This window comes from Lutra lutra, chromosome 1, assembly GCF_902655055.1.
Source record: "Lutra lutra chromosome 1, mLutLut1.2, whole genome shotgun sequence".
Taxonomy (NCBI): Eukaryota; Metazoa; Chordata; class Mammalia; order Carnivora; family Mustelidae; genus Lutra; species Lutra lutra.
The window spans coordinates 170,237,809-170,264,519 of record NC_062278.1 but is presented as its reverse complement, the minus strand read 5'-3'; the positions used below and the strand labels follow the sequence as shown (position 1 = coordinate 170,264,519).

The 26,711-nt window shown below is 47.8% G+C and overlaps 1 protein-coding gene across 1 annotated transcript in view; it reads left to right on the top strand.

Annotated features, from left to right (window-relative positions):
* The window catches only part of SLC6A11 (solute carrier family 6 member 11), a 126,365-nt gene that overhangs the window by 21,341 nt on the left and 78,313 nt on the right, over positions 1 to 26,711 (top strand). The window contains exon 5 of the mRNA XM_047744689.1: positions 6,181 to 6,313. Within this exon, the coding sequence (XP_047600645.1) occupies positions 6,181 to 6,313 (133 nt within the window). The remainder of the gene's footprint in view (positions 1 to 6,180; positions 6,314 to 26,711) is intronic.

Below are 26,711 nucleotides of genomic sequence, written 5' to 3'. Positions count from 1 at the left end.
ATGCAGGGAGAGCTGGGAGCAGCTCTTATTTCTTCCCAGAGAAGTGACAGCAGAACCCTGGAGGCAGAGAAGTTCTGGAGGGGGCAGGGAAGGCACATTTGTTTTGGTGATGGGCCCTTTTTTGTTTGTTGCTTGGGGAGACCAGAAGGGAAGACCAGCAAGGCTATTTATAGCCAGGCCCCTCAGCGCCAGTTTTTAGGGCGGTCCCTGGCAGCACTTCCTCCGTGGCAGGTTAAAGAAAGGTGATGTGTTTGCCGGCTCCGGCTCCGTGCTGGACATTAAGATGAGGCCTCCCCGACTGACCAGCCGTGCTGGGAGCTGTTCCCACACAGCCTCTCCCAGGCTCTTTGGGGGTGGGGGGAGGGGGGGCCTGGCTGCCTGCTCCCTCTCTGCTCTCCTGGTTCAGACCATTCCTGGCTCTGGAAGCTAGGGAAGCCCCAGGTGTGAGGCTGTTTCCTTCTCGCTGGACCCAGTCTCTCTGAGTATGATACACTGAGAAGGGAGTGATGCCTGAGGATTGGATTTGGGATTCCAGCAATTTCCCTAGGACCCTGAAGGTTGGAGGAGGGCCCTTGAGTGAGATGCCTTCTCTCCCTAGGTCCCTTTCTGATGAGACAGCAGTTGGGGGATGCAGGATGGGCTCCAGAAGAACCTGATTTCAAGTCCTAATCTGGGCAAGGTGCTTTACCTCATTTGGCCTCAGTTTCCCCATGTATAAAATGGGTCTGATAATCCTCAGACCTTCCTCACAGGAAGCACTGAATGTAGCAAGCTGTAGGGCTTTTAGTGGCATCTGCCATGGTCCCCTCCACTGCCAGCTCCTTCCAGTCTTCTCCTGACAGTCTCTTAATAAGGATGGTTTGTTTTCAAATTGGCCTCATGGTTTCCCCAACTCTTTCCCTCCTGTTCCTGTAGCAAATGGCAACATCTCTACGAGTGTATTCTTTCTTCTACCCCCCTCTCTTCTCACTTACACCCTATCCCGTCCTGTGTTTGACCCCATCCCCCCTTACCCATTAACTACCCCACTTGCACCAACCTGGTGCATAAGCAGACATAAAACTGGCATAAGCAAAGCAGCTTTTGTACTCTGTGGGATCCTTTTACCTACCACAGCCTCTGACCCACAAGAGCCCAACTTCCCCAAAGAGCCACCTCACCAGGGTCCCATCATGTATCTGCTCCCCACCCAGGGCAGCCTGGGTCTGCCCTACAGGGATCCTCTCGCCTTGCCTCTACCACACCTTCTGGTTGCAAATCCCGCAACACCCTCCCTCTCACCAGACTGCCCACCAGCACGTGGCAGATGGGCTGCTTCCCCTTCTGGAATGCCCTCTGCCTCCAGGGATACCCCCTTCTCCTGTTGCTCCCCTGCCTTTCTGCTCACACCTGCCTGCCTGCTGCAAGGGCTCCTCCCTTCCTCTTTCTGCGCTGTGAATGCTGGGGTTCTGGGAGCTCCGTGGCAGATCCTCTCCCTCCTCCTCCAGCTCTCCCCAGGCAGCCTCATGCTCTCCCAGCACACCCTAAGTTCAGGTCTCAATCTTATCCCTGCAGCTCTTTTCTGAGCTTTACAGCCAGAGCTCCAGTTGCCTCTGGGCACTGCGGCTTCCTGGGTGTTCACAATCCTCAGAATCATCTTGTCTCAAAGATCGATTCTTTACCACCTCCTCCTCCCACCTGCTCAACCTCCACTCCTGCTCAACTAATGACCCCACATCGAACCAAGTATGAAGCTGGGTGTCAGCTGAGACCTCCCTCTTCCCTGCTACCTGCCACCCCGACAGTCACTTTGTACCTGTGCTGTTTTCAAGTCCACTTATTCCTTCCAGGACCATTCCCCTACCTTGGTCCAGACCCTCCCCCTTTAGTGTCTAAACTAAGGGAGCCCTGCCCCATTCTACCGTTACTGTCCATTCTTCCCACTGCAGCCAAAGAGTTTTAAGATTCTACTAGGCTTCTGTTGCCCTCAGGATGAAACCCTAGCTCCTTAGCAAGGCTCATAGTCTAGCCCTTGTTCACACTCCAGCCTTGTTTTCACCCCTACCTCTCACCCTAGCTTCTGGTACACTGACCCAACATGCTGTGCCCTTTCCTGACCTCACCGAGCCTTCCTTCCAGACTTTTGCACCTGGTGGCCTTTCTGCCCCAATGCTCTCTCTGCCACTTCTTTGCTAATTCTCTTCCTACCCTCCAGGACCCCCTGACTCAGTCACATATCCACATCCTGTTTTTGGCCAGATCCCCAGTGAGGGTCCCTGCTTTTCTCCATCCTGACCCTCTCCATGCCCAGTTTTGTTTTCTTGTCTGCTTTCCCCTTTAGAACATGAGCTCTTTACAGAACCCCAGCTGGAACATGGGCACACTAAGGACACCTTGATAAGTGCTACTTGAATAAATTAATAAATGTATGAAGGACATATGCACTACCTTTATGTCATGTAATATAGTTTGGGGGCATGCATTTACCAACAGCTTTAATTTATGAAGAAGAGGGGAAGGCCGTCATTTTACAGGGTAAGTGTACCGGGGGAATCTAGGAGCTAGCATTGAGCCTGAAGGTGTGGCCTTTGGAGCCAGGAGCCCTAGATTCAAATCCCAGGGCTTTTGCTTGCTCCTGGTATGACTTTGAAATGATGGTGATTATACTTAACCTCAAGGATTGTGGGGAGGGTTAGATGATGGTTGAAAACCTATCAAAGGGAAGTATTGTCATTCCCATGTTATGGATGAAGAAGCTGAGACTCAGAGAAGTGATGTCCCTTATCCAAAGGCACACAGCTGGTAAGGAGCAGAGCTCTTGAACCCAGTCCATCTCTATATATGCAGAGGGGTGGAGAAGCAGAGGCCTCATACCTCCAAGCTCTGAGATTTTAGTCTCTGGATAGCAATCTCCAGAAATATTCTACACTTAGGGCCTGAAAAAGATGCCTCAGGAAGGATCTGCTTCTCTTCCTGGCTCATAGTAGTTGTTCAGTATAACTCGAGTAAAGGTCTCCAAAGAGTTCTGTCTAGTCTTCAACATTTCCCGCTCCCTGGACAGTGTCGGGAGGTCTGTTCCTTGGTCCTTTTTTTTTGCCAGGGTGTTGGCAGCAAACTCTTCCTTATTCAGACCTTTCTCCTGTCCCAGCTCTTCATGGGGGAGGGTCATTAAGAAAGCTTTTTCCCAGGAAGAGCTGTGCCTTCTCCAAGTCTCCGGAGTTGAGTGCCCAGCCCCTGGCTCTCAAAGGCTGCCCTTGTGGGTTTCAAAACAACCCACAGGCCTGCAGGCTGAGAACCTGGCCCCCGATCCCCCTATCTTTAGAAACCCAAGGTCCATTGCTAGCTAGAGTCAGCTCTGGTAAAACCTAAAGAAAATCATTTGGGGATGTTTTCAAATAGTGTCTGGTGGAACAAAAGAGCAATTCATCCCGCGTAGCTTTTAGTAATCTGCTTCCCATTCTGGGAATTAGATTGTTCAATTAAGCGAGAGGGCGCCAAGGCAGGCTGCATGACTCAAAAGTTTGTAGCATCCAAAATGTGGAAGAGAGGGGACCTGAGCCAGCTCCCTCCTGGCTGATCTGCCTTCTCTGCTGCCCCTCTACCCCTGTGCCATTTCTAGTTTTCGAATTCCAGTTCTGAAAACAACCATATCAATAAGAAGGCATGTGTGCTTGTGCCCCCCTGCTAGCTAGGGACCTCATGTAAGTGTTTCTTTAATGAAAAATTCAGAGCCTGGGGTGGACTGGGAAAAGCACACCATCTGCCCTGGCTCACTTTCTCTCCTGTGTGGGCTTCACCCTTCTCATTCACCAGCTGCTGGGCATTTGGGTTGCTGTTGGGGGCAGTGGGCAAGGTGGTAGATATATGTCGCCTAGGAGACTCTTAATCTAGAAACAAGGTACTTGATGAGCACCATGAGGTTTCCCTGCAGAATTTGGGGAGTGAGTGGGTACATCATAGTATTTTGGCGGGGAGAAAGTCGAGCCCTTCAGTAGCTTCTCAAAGGATGCAGGATACCGTCTTCCGGTCCTCTTCAAAAATACTATTCACGTGGGATTTGTAGGTCATTCCTTCATTGCCAGGGAACTCTACTTCTGTAGTGTAGAAGCCTTATCATGCATAAGCAGTCCTTGGGGAAGTGTGGCAAAATGCAGCTGCCAGGGAGCTATACAGAAAAGATTCAGACTCCGTGGGTCTGGGATGAGGTGCAGGAATTTTTGTATTTTTAGCAAGTGTTCCACAAAGGCTGTGCTCTTTGGCCCACTACTCTGTCATGATAATAGATATTCCTGAAGGTTTTATTTAATGGCCTGTAGGTCTTAAAAGAATTAAAGCCAGAAACTACTAAGACATAAGAAGTGAAATAAAGCACAAAAAACTGTTGCTGGGGCGCCTGGGTGGCTCAGTCCATTAAGCCTCAGACTTGGTTTCTGCTCAAGTCATGACCTCAGGGTCGTGAGAGTGAGCTGAGCACAGAGCCTGCTTGAGATTCTCTCTTTCTCTCTTCTGCCCCTCCTGCTACTGCTCTCTCTCTAAAATAAAGAAATAAACCTTGAAAAAACAAAGAACAACCTATTGTAGCTATGTGGCTGTCGCCTTCCTTAAATAACTTGGATTTTTTTTTTTTTTTTGGTCTAACATACTAGTAGAGGGCAAAACCTATACACGCTTACCTTTTTATCTGTAGTATTAGTTGTGCCTGGTACATAGTAGGTGCTCAATAAATGTGTATTTAAGTGGATTTTCCCTCTTCTGGCTATAGGTCTGAAAGCTGGTTTCCTTTCAGGTGGGTCCACAGCTACACACAGCCCAATTTTGTTTGGGGGACTGCTGGATTTCTCCAGCAGGGACTGGGGCTGGAGGGAGCCTGTAGACCAGGGCTAATTGGTGTCATTGGATAATTAATGCAGAATCAGGCCCTGAGCAGATTCCCAGGGAGACAGACACACTGAGGGAGGCTTTCATGCTTGGTGAGATGGGAGCTGCTTGCTCAAAGGACGTTCCCAGAGCGCTGAGGCAACCGGCGTGGTCCAGCGGGGGTGGTTTGGCAGCCAGAATGGGGTTCGTGGAGTGAGTTTGGAGGGGGTTTGTTTTGGTGCCATGGTTCTGCACAATATGGAGCGTGGCAAGTTTGACTTTAAAGAAACACAAACCCCAGGCGTGGGCTCTGGGAGCCAGGCCTGTGTCAACCCTGAAGAATTGATGGTTCTAAAGGAAGACTGGGGCGGGAGGCACTGGCTCAGTGTAGCCAGGGGTCCTCCCTCTCCTGTGGATAGCCCATCTCTCAGCATGTTATTCAGGGCTCCCAGGGATACTTCTCTGTTTACCTTTTCTGTGTTTCCCTTCTGATCCCCATGCTCCAGCATTCCCCAGGTATCCCATGCTCTGTGTTCTGGCTAATCCCTCGATCTAAAACAACCTTAACTCCCTCTCTCTCCTGACTAAATCCTATCATCCTTCAAAGTTTAGCTCAAATATCACTTCTTCCAGAACTCTTTCCCTGACCCCCTGTATCAGTCAGGATTGGTTGGATTTTGCCACGATAACAAACACCTCCAAAGATCTCAGTAGCTTAAAGCAACAATGTTGCATTCTTGATCACACCACATCTTGGACAAGGGGTAGCAGAAGGGCCTCATGAAGTCACTCGGGAACTTAAGCCTCTAGAAGCTTCATCTTGATACATACCCATACATACATACATACATACAGCAACAGTAGAGAAAAGGGAAAGAGGGGAACTGCACCGCCTGGCCCTGGAAGTGACACAGGTGCCACTGGCCAAAGCAAGTTCAGTGTCCACTGTTTAGTTCAGCAGGCCAGGGATGTATAATGCTTCTGCTGAGGGAGGGACCTGGAATGTGTATGGACAGTGCTACAGTCTCCTGGCAACCTTGAGATAGGCTAGATGCTTCCTGGTCTCTCCAGAGGCCCTACAACTTCCTCTCCTTGCCCTGCTTACCATAAACCATCTACTAACTGGCCTGTCTTTTCCCCCATGAGTGAATCCATGAAGACAGAAGGCTGGGTCGGGTCCCCATACCCAGCCCTGGGTTTGGCTCAGAGGAAGTGCTCAGCAAATGGTGGAGGGCAGGTGAATGAGTGGGTGGCCCATCCCTGCCCCTCTATAGCACTAGCTTTGCCGGGGGTTGGTCAGGGTGGGTTTCCAGCCTCCGTGACTCTCCCTACTCCCCTCTATAGGCGCCGGGTCTTGGCCATCTCAGATGGGATCGAACACATTGGGAACCTCCGCTGGGAGCTGGCCTTGTGTCTCCTGGCAGCCTGGACCATCTGTTACTTCTGCATCTGGAAGGGGACCAAGTCCACAGGGAAGGTAAGAGGTGCATCTTGAAGCAACCAGCCATGGACAGGGGAGGATATGAGCTGTCCTTGTGCGAGATCACACGTGAACCGGAGAGTGCCAGGGAGTTCACATTGCAAAAGGCAGCTCTTCTGTGGGGTGGTAGGAGGAACGCTGGACTGAGAGTCCACTCAGGAGCCCAGAGCTAGAATCCCAGTGTACCAGTCACTTGCTGCACACCTCAGGGCTATTCAGTTCCCTTCTGAGCCTCAAGTTGCTCATCTGTGAAATAACAAAGCCCGTTTTGTCTTATGGAGAGCCATGCAAGGAATGGGGAGGTAAAGTGCTTTGAACCCTGGAAGTGCTAAACTACTACCATGGGGTTTTGTAATGAAGACATGTGCTCCAGGCACATGCGAGGGCAAGAAATGCTGTCTGCCTACACTGATAGGCCCCGAGACCTCACCCACCTGGAGTCTGTTGGAGGGAAGGGCAGATGCTTCCATCTTGTTACCTTACTGTGCCATCTGTACCATGTAGCCTCCAGGACCTCTGTCTCCTTAGGAAAGAGAAATAGGAGGAGGCAGACAACTCTCAATAGGCCTGGTCAGAAGGTTACCACAGGCCCCTGGCCAGAACCTAAGGCTTGGCCTCAGCTACCTCTCAAGGGGGCTCGAAACATAGAGGAGCAGGGGGACGTCTTTAGCAGAGCCATCTGTGCTGCAAGGATCAATACAGAGTTGTAGGTAGCTCATAGACAAGGCCAGCCCACTCGTGTGTTTTATTTAAGAAAAGAAAGTAAAGAATTAGTTGCAAGCATTTAAAAATCCGGAGAGTTCATGGTGAAAAAGGAAATATGTGTCTGGTATCCTTTGGAAAGTTGAAAGGTTTGGTGACCTAGGGCCTGCATGCCTACACAGCAGAATTTGGCTGAGCTGAGCCGCAGCCACATCCTTCTAGGGATGCTCTGCTTGGCCATAGTCCCCACCATTCCCTATTGCCCTGACCCTTTGGTTGAATGTCAGTGCCATTAGTGTCCTCATTTGTGCTGTTCCATTTTTTCTTGTGGGAAAGAGGACATGAAGCTTTAGTTACTTCTGGGTCACTTTGACCATGTCACTCCTTGCCTTCCTGTTTCTAGCAGGCATTTGCTCATCACCTTTATTCTAATCTGTTAGCTTGGTCAGGAGCTAGAGGTCAAACCTCCAAGGAAATGGGAACTAAACAACTCTGGGTCCTTTTACAAAAGATGGTTCCCTCAGCTCCCACAGTGGTAAGTACTTGGCAGGTGGACAGACCTGTTGGAGGGAAGTTAGGAGAGCAGAAAACAGGTGCCAACAAGCCCCCATGCTGTGAGCTCTAAGGGAGCTGAGGATGTACTAGAAAGGAATCATAATGTGCCCAGGGGGTGGGGTGTCAGAGAAAAGAGAACGGATACCCATGTCCTGTTGGCCAAGATGATTTTGCTGATCTTTGCTTTCTCTAGTTTATATCAGGAGAAAGCAATAGATAGCATGCAAAATCATGGGGAAGGGGAGGGAAAACTGAATGGGAAGGAATCAGAGAGGGAGACAAACCATAAGAGACTCTGGGCTCCAGGAAACAAACTGAGGGTTACAGAAGGGAGGTGGTGTGGGGATAGGGTAATCAGGTGATGGATCTTGAGGAGGGTATGTGTTGTGATGAGCACTGGGTGTTATACTCAACTAATGAATCGTTGAATGCTACATCAAAAACTAATGATGTACTATATGCTGACTAACTGTACATAATTTTAAAAAAGCAATAGGATTTTTCTATTTTTCCAAATTTAAAGATCAGTGTGTTATTGATGTACTTCTTTAGACTATATACACTTTTTTCCTGTTCCCCTCTTTGCTGCCTCTTGTGGCTAAAGAGGAGGAGAAAGACTTGGAGGGGTGAAGAACCATAGTCTGGAATCAGGATTCACATCTCAGGTCTGTCACTCACTAGCATAGTATGTGACCATAGCATGTCACTTAACTTCTTTGAGCCTCAGTTTCCTCTTATGCAAAATGGGGATTGATATGAGGCTTTTCTCACAGAGTGGTTGTCAGGATGAGATGCAAGGATGTGTATTCAATGCTTAGCAGAGTGTGTAATTAATGGCAAGTGCTGAATAATGGGGTGATCTTAAAAAATCTTGTTATAAAGATAAAATTTATTCATTTGAGAAGTAGTTTCTGGGTATCTATACCTAGCATTGTTCAGTGGATATCTAAAGATGAACAAAACACAGCCTTTTCCTTCCCAGTTAACATATGTGAGAGGGCTTTGTGAATGGTAAAGGGAAGGGAGGAGATGTCATGGTTGATACCATGATTGCTTCTATCAAGATTACAACTTTCCTGGGAGTCAATGCCAAGGCCAGTGGACTTGGCTGGGTGGCAGTTGTGTATGGTGGGGTTTGAGGGCCACTGGACAAGGTGTTAGTGCATGCCTGTGCTTGGGTTGTCCATGTGCACATTTGGCCTTGAGTTCTTGGGCCCAGGACATGGGCCTTAGCAAAGTTTGGTTCCACCCAGCCCTCAGGAAGAAGCTGAGTCCCACAGTAGGCCACTTGCCATTGGTTGAGCCATCAAGCCTGTGTGTCGAGAATTCTAATGCAGGGTCTGGGGTTTAAGAAAGGACCAGCAGGCTGCATTCTTGGAGATTTCAAAAGAAGCATATGGGAAGGCATGGGAGAGAACATTCATCCACAGCCTTCTGCTCCCTGCACACTCTGCCAGGAATTTTTCATCCACGTTAGCACACAGAATCCTACAACCTGGGGAGGTATTACCTCTGTGTTATAGATGGAGACCCAGAGGCTAAGAGGTTCAGGAACCTGGGCTCAATTACTTGAAGACTTTGCACTGCAACACTGACCCAGAGCTGCTCCATCTTACCTGTCCTTAGACTTGATCAAATTTTAGACTATTGTGATATTTTGAGTGATGTCCTTTTATACATTCTGCCTTAGCCTACTTGCTCTTGCCTCTAGTAGATATGGTAATGATGGCAACAGTCGTAGTGCTCGTGATAGTAACAGATAATCATCACTGAGTGCTTCACAGGCCCACTCCATTGAGATCATGAAACAAGCCCAGGGGACAGGGGCAATCATTATCTCTGTTCCAGATGAGGAAACTGAAGCTTGTGGGAGGAAGTAAGTAGCTTGCTTAAGGACCCTCGTGTAGGAAGCAGACCCCACGTCTTGGTGACCATATAGTCTGTGCCTTAGATGAGTGTACTGTTCTGCCTGTCACCTGTGATGTAGGGACAATGACATGTCCCTACATCCTATGGGCTGGTTATGAGGCAGTTAATGAGCTAGCTTAGCACACAGTGGGTGCTCAATGGTTGTTGGTTGCCAGTGGATCTAGATGGTGCTTTTAAGGGAAATACTGAAGTCAGATGAGCCAATGAAGCATTTTTCCTGAAGGCTTCGTTTCAAGGGTTCTTCCCCCTATACTATGCTCAAGACCAGGGTTAGCATCCAGGATGGGATGTGGTTTTCCAGAGCTGCTTGATTTCTTAGAAATTATCTGGTCCATCCCCTCCCTTATTTTATCACTCAGGAAACTGAGGCTCAGAGAGCGGAAGCGACTTACCCAAGGTCATGCAGTAAATGACCACTGTCAGGTCAGGAACTGGAGCCTGGTGGCCCAGCTTGTCAGCTGTTTATAAATGATGAGATTCTGACAGTTTTAGGGGACCAGGAGTCCCTGATCGGCACACGGTGTCTTCTTAAAAGAGGGGGTGATGCTTTTCTTACTGTTTATTGTGCACCTCATCTTGGACACAAGCCCAGAGTCCAAAGGTTTTTTAGGTTCTGTACAAAAACAGCTAAGAATAAACACAGGTCATCTGAGTCTCCCTGAGTGGGCAGCTGCCACCCCTGTCTCTTGCCTGTGGGGCCCTGGCCAGAGCCGCTTTCATGAGGCTGTCCAAGGAAGGAGAACCCTGTTTTTCTGCTCTTCTCCAGGACATGGCTGAGTTCCAGCCCGCTTGCCGTACTCAGACCTCAGCAGAAATTCTAAAATTTCATTAACTTGAGAAAAGTTTCCTGGTCCCCTCTTATATCTAAGGGAAAAACAATAACCCCAGCTTTAGCTTAAGATTCAGCGAACTTGGCCCCTGCTCCTGGAAGTAGACATTGCAGTCCTGGCCTGTTAGCAGGTGACTAAGAGGAGATTTGGGATCAGTTCACAAATGAGTAGATCACAGATGAGTCTGTGACAGGGTCCCAGGTGAAGGCCCAGCCCCACTCCCGCAGCTCAACAGGCAGCACGTGGGCTCCCGAGTCTGCACTGGCATTAGCATCCCCCACCCCTTCCCCGCCACTGATAGTCTCTACAGATGTCCTTTGGGGCTGTCCTCTTCCACACCCCATTCAAGTGCTTTACAGTCCTCTGATGTCACAGAACCCAGCATTTGAGATCTCCCCAGGGTCAGAGTGAGCAACCTTTCAGAAAAAGCTGCTCTAGGTTGGAGAGACACTGTGTTCCAGCTTCAGAGTGTAGCAAGGTGCCACATACTGTTCTTAATAAGCATTTGTGGAATGAATGAATTCTCCCTGTATCTGGGTGCTCCCCACGAGGTACTGGGATGCCGTAGAGGGGATGGTGGGCCATCTTGTCCCTATAGAGTGTGCAGCCTAGCAGGGCAGGCACAAACAGATAAGCAATTGCAATTCAGTGTATTAGTGCTAGCATTCACAATAGGACAGTTGGAGAATCAGATGCTACAAATGTTGGGGTTCTGATGGCTGAGAATTGGCTCTCGAATATTAGAGTGTAGCTTGTCCAAGCTGGGAGACATGTTGGTTTTTAATTTCAAACCCTGTTTTATAAATAAGGCAGTAAAGTCCCACAGAGGTTGCATGGTTTGCCCAAGACCACCCTGCTGGGATTCAAGCCCAAGTCTGTCTGCCTTCCCTAAGCCTGAGCCTCCTCTTTTCTCATGCCCCCAGCTGGAGTCCATATGCAGGTTCAGTGTGAACACGTTGATTGTAGTTCTCCGAACACGGTAGGTACTCAGAAAGCTGTTTATTTCCCCACCCCAGTCCAACAGCTGTGGTTTTAGTTCTGCACAGTGATCCTTTTCTCTCTTTAGACACTAGTGGAAATGCTAGAAATCTGGGTTAGAAAAATAAGTAAAAACCTTTCTCCATTATTTATTAAATTTTGCAAAGATGTAGGATCCTAAGATACTTGCTTTCTTTTCTTTTTTTTTTTTTTTTAAGATTTTATTTATTTATTTGACAGAGAGAGATCACAAGTAGGCAGAGAGGCAGGCAGAGAGAGAGAGGAAGTGAAGCAGGCTCCCCACCAAGCAGAGAGCCCGATGCGGGGCTCGATCCCAGGACCCTGAGATCATGACCTGAGCTGAAGGCAGAGGCTTTAACCCACTGAGCCACCCAGGCACCCCAGATACTTGCTTTCTTTAGGAGGAAACTTCCGGATGATGAACAGTTTTACTCTGGATAATTGAAATCAAGTGACCACAACATGGAGACATCTTTGTGATTTTTCTGTGTCCTTGGTTTTTGTAGTTTGTTTGTTTGTTTGTTTTTTTGAAGATTTTATTTATTTATTTGACAGAGAGAGAGAGAGAGATCACAAGTAGGCAGAGAGTCAGGGGGAAGCAGGCTCCCCGCTGAGCAGAGAGCCCGATGCGGGGCTTGATCTCAGAACCCCGAGATCATGACCTGAGCCGAAGGCAGCGGCTTAATCCAGGCGCCCCTGTGGTTTGTTTTTAAAAGACTTTATTTTTTTTCCTCTCTTTTTAAAATTTTTTTATTTTTTTAAAAAGATTTTATTTATTTATTTGTCAGAGAGTTAGAGAGAGTACAGGCAGGCAGAGTGGCAGGCAGAGGGAGATGCAGGCTCCTTGCTCTGCAGGGAGCAGATGTGGGACTCAATTCCAGGATGCTGGGATCATGACCTGAGCCAAAGGCAGCCACTTAATCGACTGAGCTACCCAGGCATCCTAAGACTTTATTTTTTAGAGCAGTTTTAGCTTTACAGCAAAACAGAACAAGAAGTACAGAGATTTCCCATATATCCCCTGCCCCTACACATGTGTAACCGCCCCAAGATCAAAATCCCCCACCAGAGTTGGGCATTTGCTGTAACTGATGAAACTACAGATCCCTCATCATCACGCAAAGTCTGTAGTTTCCAAAAGCCTCACTCTTGTTGGTGTACATTCTGGACATTTGGATGAATGTATAATGACAGGTATCTACCCTTAGAGTATAGTAGAGTATTGCCCTAAAATTCTTTGTGCTCCCCCTTTCCGTCTCCCCTGCATTCAACCCCTGACAACCCCTCATCTTTTGACCATCTCCGTAGCTTCTGCTTTTCCAGAATGTCATATCATTGGAATCATACAGTATGTGGTCTTTTCAGATTGGCTTCCTTCACTTAGTAATGTGCATTTAAGGTTCCTCCATGTCTTTTGATAGCTTTCCTTTTAGTACCAAATAATATTTCATTGTCTGGGTGTGCCACAGTTTATCCATTCACCTTTTTAAAAATTGGCTTAGTTGAGTATAGTTGACACACAGTGTTATATTAGTTGCAGGTGTATAACATCGTGTTTCAGTATCTTTATATGTTACACTGTGTTCGCCACATGTGGAGCTGCTGTCACAGTCAGTACCATTGACTGTAATTCCCTGTGCTTACCTTTCATGCCTGGGACTTAGTCATTCTATCCTGTATCTCCCATCTCCCTACCCCGCCTCCCCTCTGGCAACCATCAGTTTGTTCTCTGTATGTATGTATATGATTCTACTTTTTGTTAGTTTATTCATTTGTTTTGTTTTTTATTTTATTTTTTAAAGATTTATTTATTTATTTGACAGAGATCACAGGTAGGCAGAGAGGCAGGCAGAGAGAGAGGGGGAAGCAGGCTCCCCGTGGAGCAGAGAGCCCGATGTGAGGCTCAATCCCAGGACCCCGAGATCATGACCTGAGCTGAAGGCAGAGGCTTTAATCCACTGAGCCATCCAGGTGCCCCTGTTTTGTTTTTTAGATTCCATATATAAGCGAAATCATGGTATTTATCTTTCTCTGTCAGACTTATCACTTAGCATAATACCCTCTAGGTCCATCCATGTTGTTGGAAATGGTAAGATTTAATTCTTTTTAGAGCTGAGTAATATTCCATTCCAGCTTCTTTATCCATTCATTTATTGATAGACACTTAGGTTGCTTTCATATCTGAGCTATTGAAAATACTGTTGGAGTAAACACTGGAGTGCATATCCATTTGCCTATTGATACACATTTTGGGTACTTCCAAGGTTGGCAGTGATGAATAAAGCCGTTATAAACATTTGTGTGAGATTTTTGTGTGGACATAAGTTTTCAACCTTTGGATAAATACCAAGGAGTGTGATTGCTGGATGGTATGGTGAGAGTTTTGTTTTGTTTTAAGATTTATTTATTTATTTATTTATTTTTGAGAGAGAGCACGAGGGGGGAGGCGGGGGTGGGCAGAGGGAGAGAGAAACTGTGAACCTATCTTCCAAAGTTGGCTGTACCATTTTGCATTCCCACCAACAATGAATTATGCTTTATATGCTCACCAACATTTGGTGCTGTCAGTGTTTTGGAGTTTGGCCATCCCAATAGGTATGTAGTGGTGTCTCATTGTTTTAATGTTTAGTTCTCGATGACATTACTAAGAGCATCTTTTCATATGTTTACTTGTCATCTGTGTATCTTCTTGGTGAGGAGTCTTTTAGGGTCCTGGGCCCATTTTGTAATGGGGTTGCCTTTTCATTGTTGAGTTTTAAGGGTTTTGGAGTATTTTAGATATGTGCCTTGCAGCTGTTTTCTTCCAGTCTTTGGTGTGTCTTCCCACTATCTTGACGTTATCTTTAGCAGAACAGAAATTTTTCATTTTAATGTAATGTATCCTATCAACTGTTTGATGGATCCTGCCTTTGGTGTTGTGTCTAAAAAGTCATGGCTGGGGGGTGCCTGGCTGGCTCAGGGGGTTAAGCTGCTGCCTTCGGCTCAGGTCATGATCTCAGGATCCTGGGATGGAGCCCCGCATCGGGCTCTCTGTTCAGTGGGGAGCCTGCTTCCCCTTCTCTCTCTGCCTCCTGCTCTTCCTACTTGTGATCTCTCTCTCTCTCTCAAATAAATACATAAAAATCTAGAAAAAAAAAATCATGGCCAGGGTTAGGTTTTCTCCAGTTATCTTCTAGGACCCTTATAGTTCTGTGTTTTATATTTAGGTCTGTGATCATTTTGAGTTACTTTTTGTGAAGGATGTAAGGTCTGTTCTAAATTTATTTTTTACATGTGGTTGTCCATTTGTTGAAAAGACCAACTTTGCTCTGTCCTTTTTTGTTTGTTTTTGTTTTGTTTTGTTTTGTTTTTTAATTCATCAACCAAATTCATCTTGACTACCCCTGACACCCGTTCCTCCTCCGGTCTCATAAGCTGAAACCACCAAGTTATTTTTGACATCTTCTCCCTTTCTGTCTCATGCAGTTATTGACCGAGTCTCCTTTTGTAATCTCCCTGGCAAACATCCTGTCCTCTCCATTTTTGTTGTCCATCCATCTACTCACTCACCCACACATGCAACAAATATTGAGCCCTTGGTGGCTCCCCAGTACCTCCAGAGTGAAAATTGCTCTTAGAATTTCCCACTTGTACAAACATATTGCTGACATGCAGAATATATACAAATGCTGTGTATTCTATGAAACAGCAATTTCAAGTAAATTCTGTGTGTTCCTGTCTTCATTCTGTTTTATCAAGTGACAGCATGTGAAGCAAGGTCATGGTTTTGCAATATTTTCTCAGTACCTCTATGCATATTTGTTGAAGATGGAAAAATCTGGTCATTACTAGTTGTCCTTCTTTTGTGGCTTTGCTAAACCTTAGTCTAATTCAGGGATTAGCCAAATCAGGCCAATGGCCTGTTTTTGTAAATAAAGTTTTATTGGAACACAGCCACATCCATGTCTATAAGCAGAGTTCAGTACAGCAGAGTTAAAGTGTTGTGACAGAGACTGTGTGATCCACAAAGCCTAAAATATTCACTGTCTGGTACTTAACAGAAAACGTTTGTGGATCTGTAATCTGTTAAACTAACTCATGCAGACTCCTTGCCATTTAACAAGAAACTAACATAAACAGCTGTCACCCAAAGCATGTTCCGATTCAAACACTGCAAAGCTACAGTGATAATTGCAATGGGGAGCTCTTCTCAAAAACCCTTAAAATCTCACCCCCAATGTTTTCAGCCCCCAAATGTGCTATTTCTTGTATCCAAATGCTCACTTGGTATAGATGTTGCTTATTCACTTATGCATCCAGTAAGTGTCTGTTGCACACTTACTGTGAGCCAGGTACCAGGGTGGGGCTCTTTGCAGTGGTGAGAGAGCCAGACCATGGAGCTTACAGCCTAGTGGGGAAGATAGAGAATGAACAAGTCACTGAAATGCAGTGGATGGAAGAAAAACGGGCCTGGGAGAAGAAAGAACAAGGGCAGGAGGCACCCCTGAGTGGGGTGTCCATCTGTGATGGGAAGGATGAGAAGGGATTGGCCAGGTGAGCGGTACTTGTGAAGTTCTCAAATGGGAACGACCTTGTTAAGGTGCAGCCGAGCAAGTTGGGGCCCAGACGGAGTCAGGGGTGGCAGGAGATGGGGCAGGGGACATCGGCAGGGGTCAGACCTCGTAGGCCGTGGGGAAAGCTCGGGATTTTATTCTGAGTGTGATGGAGAGCCACGGAATGTTCTTAAGCAGGAGTAGCATAATCTGAATTTCATCCTGAAAAGCTGGCTCTGGCTGCTTGTTGTGAATGGATGGGTGGGAGAGAGAGAGGGGTTGTAGGAGCCATGTTAGCAGGGACCAAGGTGGAGGTGGCAGCAGAGTAGAGAGAATCGGTCACATCAGACGCCTTTTGGTGTAACATCCTTGTTCTGTGGGGGTAGAAGTTTCAAGAACTTGTAGGGGTTCTAGAACTTGTAGTACTTTGACTTTTGAATGGGGGTGGCTCTCTCCAGCTTCTGTCTTCTGCAGGCAGCCATCCTGCTCCCCAGATAGGGTGTCCCCTCATGTTGCCCCCCACTCCCTCCCCAGCTGGCTCCTGTTCTTTGCTCTCTCCTCTGCTCAATTTCTTCTTCTGTCCTCCTCTCTGTGGATGATTTATGGATTTTTCCCCCTCGTTTCCTGGTCTCCAGGAGCAGAGGTTGGGAGGAGAGGGCACAGCAAAAACAATTCTGGTCCCTTCCCCGCCCCTTGCTATTGCCGCTTTAAAGGAAGCTGCAGGATTAGCTGGGATTTTAAGAAGAATCCTGCCTTTTCACTGCCTTCGGGCTCTGTTTTTATTCTTTTCAGAACTCTAGGACACCAAGGCAGGAGAAAAGAAAACACACACACACACAGACAGACGCACTCACACAGAAACAGCTGCAAATAGCCTTGAATTGATTTTTCCCCCCTTTCCTTTCCTTCATTCACCAACAAGTGGAGGAATTGGAGGTGGCACAAGGACTCTTAAAAAGCCCGCATCGTCTGCATGATGATGATAGCAAAGCAAATGCTTTAAATGGCACTTTGATCCAGACCCGGTTCTAAAGACCTGATGACGTTAACCCACTGAGTCCCCACAACAAGCCTGTGAGAGAGGTGTGACTGTCATTCCCATTTTGCAGATGAGAAGACCAAAGTTCACAGTGCTTAAGCTGTGTGCCCTAAGATCTTGGGGCACCAGAGCCCATCCCGGTGGGGAAGGAGCATGGTGGGGCCTCTGGGCAGGCGAGGCCACCTACTCCAGGCAGCCTGCCCTAGAGCTGCCTCGAGGAGGCACAGCCTTGAGGGGCCCTTGGAGGCTCCTCCCTGGAGAGCCTGCCTTTTTCTCCACCGACCCCCTCCGGCTCCCCCCAGATTAAGGCGTGTTGCAGCCACCAGCAGGGAAACGACCAGGAGCCCTACACAGAAAATTTATTCTTCAGGAGCACCCTATAAAGTGGCTAATGGATTCAATGAGGCATAAAGCAGGAGTAAAGGGAGCAGGGGAAATAAAAGGGAAAGATATGTGAAAGGGAAGAGAACAGGCCCAGGGAAGGAACTGGGCAGCGCTGTCTCTCGGCCCTCAAGTGGCCTTTGTTGCCGCCCGAAGCAAGTGGGGACGGCGTTGGTGGCAGGGCTCTCCCAGTGGCCTGGCTGATGTCTGCATTCAGAGAGGAAACTAGAGCGCTCATGAGAAGCATGCAGAGAGCCCAGGCGGCCAGCGTGGGGGGAACCCTGCCCTCGGGCCCCCAGAACCTGAGGACACCCCAGGCTGCTGCTGAGAGGTTTTGGTGCCCCGTGGGGAGTGCTTCTCCCACAACTGTGATTTGGGGAGAGCCACAGATTGTCACATTAAGTCAAAAGAGTTTAGCATCTTGATTCAAGCCTTTCTTTAGCCTTGAATGACAGCGCTTCACCTTTAGCGGGAACCCTGGCAGCGAGGAGGGTTGGAAAGGAGGGAAGCTTTGGGACTCAGTAATACCGTCTTTATTAAAGCACAAAGGCCCCCCAAAGTCCGAGTGGTTGCTGGATGGGAGGGGTTCTGCAGGGCTGGCCGCCTCCTGAGAAAACCCGTTGGAGCACTGCAAGGGGGACCTAGGCAGGGGTGGCGGGCACTCTTAACCCGTGGGGAGCGGAGCGCCTCCGGTCCCCAGCACTCAGTGGAGCTGCCCACGTGTGTGGCCTCCCTGGGAAACGGGAACCCACCCTCCCTGATGGCAGGCATAGAAGAGTCGAAGTGGCTTTGCTCTCAGTGTGAGACAAAGCACAGTGCTTTTGGAGAACAAAACCAGAAGCAAGTGGCTACTCGTTTTGTGCCTCTTGAATATCAGCACTGTGCTAGGCACTCACAAAGAACTGTGTGCTGTGTATACTGCCTTCAAGAATCTGGCAGAGGAGAGGAAGACGGCAATGAGTAGGAGTAGATAGAATAACCCACCGTTTGGAGTCGAGAGTCACACCCCACCACTTACCGACTGTGCGACAGAGTGCAGGCCACCATTGCCTTCTCTGGCTATTCACACACTTCCTCTTGCAGGGCCTCAGTTTCTCCTTCTGCCAAAGTTAGGGTGACACATGCAGTGACAGGTCAGTGGCTGTGCTGGTGTCACTCGTGAGATAACAATTGAGGCGGGGGTGGGGGACGGCAGGCAGAGCCTGCTGGAGGCAGGAGGAGGACCTGGGATTGGGTCTAGGAAGTTCCGGGCAGGGGTGATGAGCATAGGCCCAAAGGGGTGTCCGGGGGAGCACAGGGAGGTGATGTGAGCTGGGTGAAAGTCTCCCAGCCAGTATTGTAGCAGTGGCTATTTCAAAGCAAAAAATGGTCTCTCCCCACGTGCTGCCTTTTGATGCTTTTATACATGTAACCATAGCTTATACCCTGTTTAATCACAAGAGGATGTAATTCAATATTTTACATTTTCATTTAATAGTTCTTCCCACAGTATGTTCCCTCATTTTGCCGTAATATGATTTCTAAATTCCACTGAGTAAATATCCCATGACTTAATAAGCTACTCTGTGACCGCTGGGCTCTTAGGATACTTCACAGTTTTCCTCCATCGTTGCAAATGCTCAAGGAAATACTTTATTCATATGGTTTTCCTTCCTTCTGGAAGGTCATTTTGAAGGGAAGGTTAAAAGGGGTGAAACCTCTGCCAAAATCACCGGTCTCATCCATCCAGAAAATCTCTGTCCATTGCCTGCCTCCCCCAGCAAGGCAGGCACCCCCTACCAACTCCCCCCTCATGTCTGGTTGACTTCCCTCTGCCCTAACATTCTGGCCATGGCTGACGGTCCACCTCGAATCCCTCCTTGGCATTTGGGAAGTGCTAGCATTGGATGGAGGAGATTTAAGTCTCCTTCGCTCCAAACAAGCCTTCCCTCACACGTGCCTCCCTGTCTCTATGCCCTTCTATGCACCACCAGTCCTCCCTGTGTCCCTGGCAGTAATGGGCATTGGCCAGGTAATGGGCAGCACCATGCCTTCTTCCAGCTCCTGCTTCCTCATCCACTGTTTTTCTGCCCCTCCCTGATGTCTCTTTTTCCTCCAGGAAGCCTTCCAGACCCCCTCCACACTCATCCTTCTTGGCCGTCTCCTAACTCCTCCGCTGGCTCTTGATGGCAGCAGCACACAGCGGCCCCAAGTTTGCCTGTCATTGCCTCATGCCTGCCAGGCTTTTGAGCTCAGGGAGACTTCTTAGTTGGAGAGACAAATATTTATTAAGCATGCCCTGTGCCTGGGACTGCAGATATCAACCCTAAACAAGTTGAGAGGCTAGAGTGTCGGCAGGCAAGTAAACAGCCAATTATGAAACACCCCTGTGCTGGGGGTGGTCCCAGGGAAGCAGTGGCGTCCAAGCTGGATGGTTATTAATTACCCCAAGGCAGAGGAGAAAGGGGATTCCAGGAAAAAGGAACTGCATAAAAGCCAAAAAGCTGGCTTACATCCTTTTCCCCTTCCTCCTCTCTTCCATTTTCCTTCTGTCTTTTCCTCTGTCCCTTCTTCTTCTCTCCTCTTCCTTTGGTGAGTGACATCCATTGCTTGTCAGGGGCTCTTGTGCCTTTCTTTATCCCTAGGGTAAGCCACTTGGTAGGTGCTGGGAGAGTTCTCTCATTAGTTGATTCAGTCAGCTGACAAGTATGTGATGCCTGTCATGTGCTAGGATCTGTTTGATTGATTGGGGTGAAAGTTCCAAAGTATTTCCTGACAGTCATACTACCAAGCCCTGTTCCCTGCAACCCCCCCTCCCAGTGGCTAGGAAAACAGCAAAAGGAAGACCTGTCTTGGGGGAGAGGAGTGAAAAATGAGGCAGTGTCCCTAGGAATTGTGTGTGAGCCCAAGTGTGCAGCGGTAGGCGTGAGACCTTTCTCTAAGGTCCAGCAGCAGAGGGAGGGTCATCTCACAGGTCTAGAGGGGGGATGCAGGGAGATAGTGTCCCAGAAGCTATGGAGTCAGATTGACCCAGGTTCAAAGCTCGGGTCTTTGCCCTAAGGTGAGTAAATAATTTACTGTTTACTGTGCACCAGACATTGGGGTGGGCATTCTACATTCATTATTTAAGTTTACCTTCACAACGGACTGTCAGGTGAGTGTTAGCAAATCCACTTTATAATTGAAGACACTGAGGCCCACAGGTGCACAGGGCCACACAGCTGTTGGAGGAGTCAGAATTTGAAAGCAGGTCTGCAAAAGTGGATCTGAGAACCACAGTGTTCTTTCCACTAGTGTATGTGGAGCCCTGAATAAGTGCTGGCTCCTTTCCTGACCTAGGTGAATATTCATCAGCCCAAGCACTAACCAAATGCTTGGCACCATTGGTGGGTGACATGGAGGTAGGTGGGCAGGAGAGAACAGAGCCGAGTGGTTCCGATTTTGAACTGAAGCTCTGCCCTGCAGGTCTGGGCATGGCCCTTTCTTTGCCTCTGAGCTGTTTCCTCGACCTTCACTGGGGACAACAGGAGGACCCATGTCAGTGGGTCACTATAGAGCTTAAGTGGGGTGAGGCATGCAAATATTTGCCTGGCACTTGTCACACGGGACACACCCAAATTACTGTTGTTTTTATTTAATTGCTTGTGATTTTTATAAACCTATTCTCTGACTTAAAAAGGTTCTTGGTCTAGTGGAGAAGGAAGATTGGATTCCCTGACTTGAAGATAATTAACACGATTTTGTAGTATAGATTAGCTGTCCCAATAATCGTACTGTCCTGCTGGTACAGAGCTTGGATAAGGAAGCTCCTGTGGCCCAGAGTGGTCTGGAAAGGCCTCTTGGAAGAGGTAGGACATGAGCTTCACTTTGAAGGACAGGCAGGTGGAGGGCTGAGCTGGGCCTTCCATGGAGGAGGGGTAAGGATAGGGAGAGTCAAGGGTGGCTGTGGAAATTGGGAGGCCATAGGGAAGGCCAGATGTCGAGGGAGGGGAGCACAAGTGCCAGACTGAGGTCACATGGACAGTGGAGATCCATAGAGGGTCCCTGAGCAGGGGTATATTTTGGGAAAGTGGAGGGGGCACCTACAGGCCTCACACTGTGTGCTTTGTAGTGGCATCTGCTGTCTTCCTTCCCATCTGACAACCCCCCATGTGTAATGAACTAGAGCCCACCAGTGAGAACACTGAAGCAGAAGATAATTCACTCTGCAGAAACCAAATGTGATCTTTATCCTGAATCACAAGTGTATTGTGTAACAGTCAGGATCAACCCAATATCTTGCCAATAGTAGTATCAACACCAGGAGGCAAGGGCTCACTCCAGGCTGCGTCTGAGACCTTTACAACCCACCCCCCACCTGTGCTGCTTCAGCCTCTCACAGACCCTGCAACCTTTGAGTATGAAGAAGATGTGCAGTACTGCCTTTACCACCCTGAAATGCAATTCATAATCTACCTACACAGATAAGTTCAAGAAAGCTAATATAATAGCCCAGCTATATTTTAAAGGAAAAGCAAAAAGGAAGCAGTGCATAAAACAACATGTGTTTCAGTATGTAAACGCTCAGGCACACCACAAAGGCGATAGTGTTGTCTGGTGCTGGCAGCAACCTGGCATGATTCATCTGGATAAAAGGCAAGAGAGCCAAGTTGTCATAGGATGTTACCAATATGGTTTCCTCCGTCGCTGACATCTTGAAATAAGAGCTAACCACGTACATTAGGGAATCAGCATGAATGCAACAGCTACAGATGTGGACTGATGGAAGGGGGTTGCACTGACCACCACCGGGGCTCCATCTGTGGCCTTGTCGTTAGTGATAGGATTTTCTGCAACATGAATAATATTAACGCTCGATAAGGAAAGAGTACAGTCTACCCTCAATTTACATGGGGATTGTGTTTCTGGAAAATTCAGTTTCTGGGGGGTGGGAGAGAGAATCCTCAAGCAGACTCCCTGCTGAGTGTGGAGTCCGATGTGGGGCTCAGTCCAAGGACCCTGAGATCATGACTTGAGCTGAAATCAAGAGTTAGATTGTTAACTAACTGTGCCACCCAGGTGCCCCTGTAAAATTCAGTTTATATTAAAATGAAGTAAAATATACTTTGAAGTTATTTGTAGAGCAGTTAGCTTCTAGGCTTAATAATTATAAACACCCCCCCATACACCCACACATGAATGTCCGGTGGTGCATTTGGAAATCATGAAAAACAGAGCATTTCTTGTTATGTGGGGACTGTCCCATGCATTGCAGGATTGCCAGCTTTCTTACCCTTTGGTTATTAAATGCTGTATCTTAATCTTTGTGATGTCCTCAAATGGCCCATAAGTCTCCAGGTTACCCCTTAGACACCAGTACTGTTCTTGTGACAGCCACCAACTTACATTATGTTTAATCTTTACAACAATCTGTTGAGTAGGTATTTTCATTCCCGCTTTTCGGTGTGCACTTTGAGGGTTAGACAGGTATTGTTACCTGCTCATGATCACAGAGCTGGAACTGGAACCCACTTCATTTGTCTGCCTCACCATGGCATTTAATACTGCATTAGTGTTATATGGAACCATGTGTTTTAAGATGAATTCAGCATGCATTTATTAAACACCTACTGGATTCCAGGCACTGGTAATTCTTGGAGACACAGAGGCAAATGTCTAAGATGCAGTCCACGTGTAACACATGGGATGGTCCAGAGAGAAAGAGAGAGTGGGAACATGGCTCAGGAATGTAATAGAAAGAAGTTCGCCATGGCCGGAGCGTGCATTCCTTGAGAGGGAACAGAGAGGAGCAGGCTGGATTGACAGGCAGGGACCAGCTCAGGAGGGGTTTGTAGGCGAGTCTTGTCAGAAGATGAAAGTAGTGGTGAGAAACTGAAAGGCTAAAAGCAGAGATATGACTAGGATTTCTTATAAAAAAGACCCCTGTGACTGTGGCATGGAGAATGGGTAGATGGGAGCCGAGGCTGGATCCTACGGTGGTGGTTCAGCAGGACATGATGGCAGCCTTGCGGTGGAGAGAAGAGGACAGGTTTGAGAACAAGAGTGAGCATCAGCCCCCGCTCCCCGGGACTGAATGAAGAAGGGCAAGTGGGCAGAGACGTCTACAAGGAAACTCAGTTTCCTGGCTCAAGTGCATGGTGCCCGGTGCCACTGCTGGCTGAGATGGGGGACATGGCAGGAGGACGAGTTGTAGCTGGAGCTGAGGGAGATCGCCGTCATGTCTGTGATGCCGGTGGCACCGCAAGTAGAGGTGTCTGCACCATGGACAGGGAGGTCTAAATCCCAGGAGGGAGGGGTGTGCAATGAGGGGGTCAGCATGTATCTCAGGGTTTCTTTACCTGGGATCCACTGAAGCTTCAGGGGGCCCCCAAACCTTTTGGAATTGCAAAAAATTATGGGACACACTCTTCTAGGGTGAGGGTTCCTAGCTATCTTCTATTTTTGAAGGGGCTTTTGTCCCCAAAATGATGAGAAACTTATGATATTCCAAATCTCATCTGATCTAAGTTACACCACTATTTTATATGCCAGTTCATAATACTACCACTGAAGAAGGATGTTTGCCAGAAGCAGAAATACTTCCAGTTTGTCTGCTCTGCCTCTCCTGAACTTCCTATGTGACACGTGAAGTGACCACAGGAGACTTGCATACACACCCACTGCTTTGAAGTTTCTTTGGCAGATTCTCCTGTCTGCAGGTGTATTGTGTGAGGCTTACTAGCTATCAGTCTGCATGTACCACAGTAACAATGTAATACAGCTTCATCTACTGGGAGGCATTTTCTTAGATCCCTAAAATACAGTTGGCTCTTGGGCATCATGGGGTGCTAACCCTCTGCACAGTCAAAAATCTATATATAACTTTTGACCCCCCCCAAACACTTAACTGCTAATAGCTTGCTGTTGATCAGAAGCCTTATTGATAAAATAAGCAGTTGACTTACACATATTTTGTATGTTACATGTAGTATTCCTATATAAAATAAGCTAGAGAAAACATAAAAGTACATATATAGCCCTACCCTATATTTATATTTTTAAAAATCCACGTATAAGTGGACCTGAGCAGTTCAAATCTGTGTTGTTCAACAGTCAACTGCATTTGGTTTTCTCTTTGCAGGAAAATATGAGATTGTGATTGTTTTTCTAGTGATTTATATTTGCTTTTCAGTATCAACTTTCACCCCCCTTTTCTGTGCCTTTCTGCAGAAACATGGTATAATCTTTTAAAAATACAGTTTAACCATCAAGCAGCAATTGATTTAAGTTAATTTAATTTAAAATATTTTAACCAACAAAGCCACTCAACTAAAATGATGGTAATAGGAACAGCTCTGACCTAGGTCCCTTATACTCAGGAGCAACAACTATGTTGCAGCTGCCACCTAGAGTGGGGGGAGGGGGCATCCTGATTTCAGAGATAATAAGGTGAACAGTGCTAAAGGCATGCATCTTGGAATGGATGGAATTGAATCCCCGGGAACAGGTGGGCTACCCAGGGTGAGAATGCAAGAGAAGGATGGAGGGGTCAAGATAAGGGGTTTGGGGAGGCTGAAAGGTAGAGGAACCTGAAGAGGAAACAGAGTTCTCTGGAAAGTAGTGAAAAGCCAGGGTGGTGAGGCCTTTGTGGAGGGTGGGGGGAGAGCCCACTCTAGCTGGCCACATGCCATGAGAGCACGTCCAGCCTTGGTGCAGTGAGGGGGCTGTGGGACAGTGGAGTCTAGCTGTGAATTTCTCTATTCATGAAGAGTGGGGGACAGAGTAAGCGTGATGCTGTTATCCAAAAAAGGTACACATAGGAGGGACCTATTTGGGGGAGAAAGTCATGGGGTTGGTTTTGAGCATGTGGAACTAGAGGTAGGAAATCCAATTGGATATACACATAGATAGTTGAACGCCTCGGTCTTCAACTTGAGATTCATCTGGGACAGTGAGGGAGACTGATAGGCCATCAGGACATCGGTGGCTCCTAAAACTGTAGGAGTAGGTAAGAAAAGGCAGGAGAGTGGATAGAGAGTGAATAGAGGTGGGGTGAGGCCAGATTTTGGGAAGCAACTTCTTGTGAAACAGAGGGCGGGGCTTACCCCTGATCTTTGTTGGCATCCTCTGCCTCCTACAGTGTCTGGCACAGGACTTAATTAATTGCTGGAAAGAATGAGTGAAGAGATGAGCCTGTGAAAGAGACTAAAACAATCATGAGGAAAAGAAGCAGACCACCAGAGGCATCATCTAATGAGGGAAAGTTAAAGCTGCAAAATTGGACAAGTGCTAAGAAATTACTGCGTTTGACTTCGTAGGTGTGCCCGGTGTCCTCCTGGGTGGCTGCTGACTGAAGAGGTGGGAGGCATAATGTGGGTCTCCATTGGCAGAGGCAAGTGTAGATTATTCTTTCAAGACATGAAGCTGTTTTGGAAGGAGTGTGTTGCAACCAGCACAGTGATCTAGGAGGGGCCCCTGTTGCTCAGGTCCTGAAGAAGACCCAGGAGAACATGTGATTGGCCTGTGGGCTGGATGGGATGCAGTCGGTCTCTGAGTAGGCGGTGATTGCGGGATCCAGACAGCATGCTCTCTGGCTGCAGACACAGTCCCTGCATGTCCGCTCTCTCCCCTCTGCTCCTCCATTGCCATGAGCAAGCGTGTTGAAGACTAGCATAAGAGGATGTGGGGTGGTACTTCTTAGCCGACAGCCTTCCTATACTGGTAAAGCCCTGCCTGGGATTTAATGGTGTGCTTTAATGGTGCTTTTGGTCTCCATGGTGATGCCAGCTTTCTAGTCTAAGAGAGATGGATGGGGTTTAAATCATTATTAGCCAAGGTACCAAGTGTGTTTTCCAGGCAGTGAATAATAGCTCCTAATGCTGGTGTAGGCTTGGCTGGGCACTGCATGGAATATTTATGTCACTTGAGCTTGTTTGGGGATTTGTTTTCATTTTTGTGGTCTTCATGGTGGAGCTATGTAAAAATCAATAGCATTGCCTCTCTAGTTAATTCACCATGAAATAGGCTTAAACACTAGAATCCCCTGTCCAATGATTTTTAGATATACTGTGGACAGGGATTTGAATTGGGCTCGGCTGTCTTAATGAGCATGGTTGCTGTTTAAGTATCTTCTCACCTCTGGGCCTCCACCTCTGCTCCCATGCAAAGCTCATCTCTTTCCCTGGAAGTGCTGGTCCCAGGCTGAACCATCCCATATGCTCCGTGTCCTGACCCTTCTTGCTCTGAGGAATGCATTTCCACAGCACATTCTAGAGCAGGACTCTTTGGAACAATAGGGACAATCTGTCCCCCTTCAAAGTGCAGGCCCATGAGGAGCTCTCTAGACACATCATTGGCACCTGAGCTGCCTGCTCCCTGATCACACTGTCCCTGAGCTCCCACTGCTGCCACTGAATGGTGTACCATTATGGCTGTCTGTGTCCGGGGCCGGCTCTTACGTCCTTGCATGC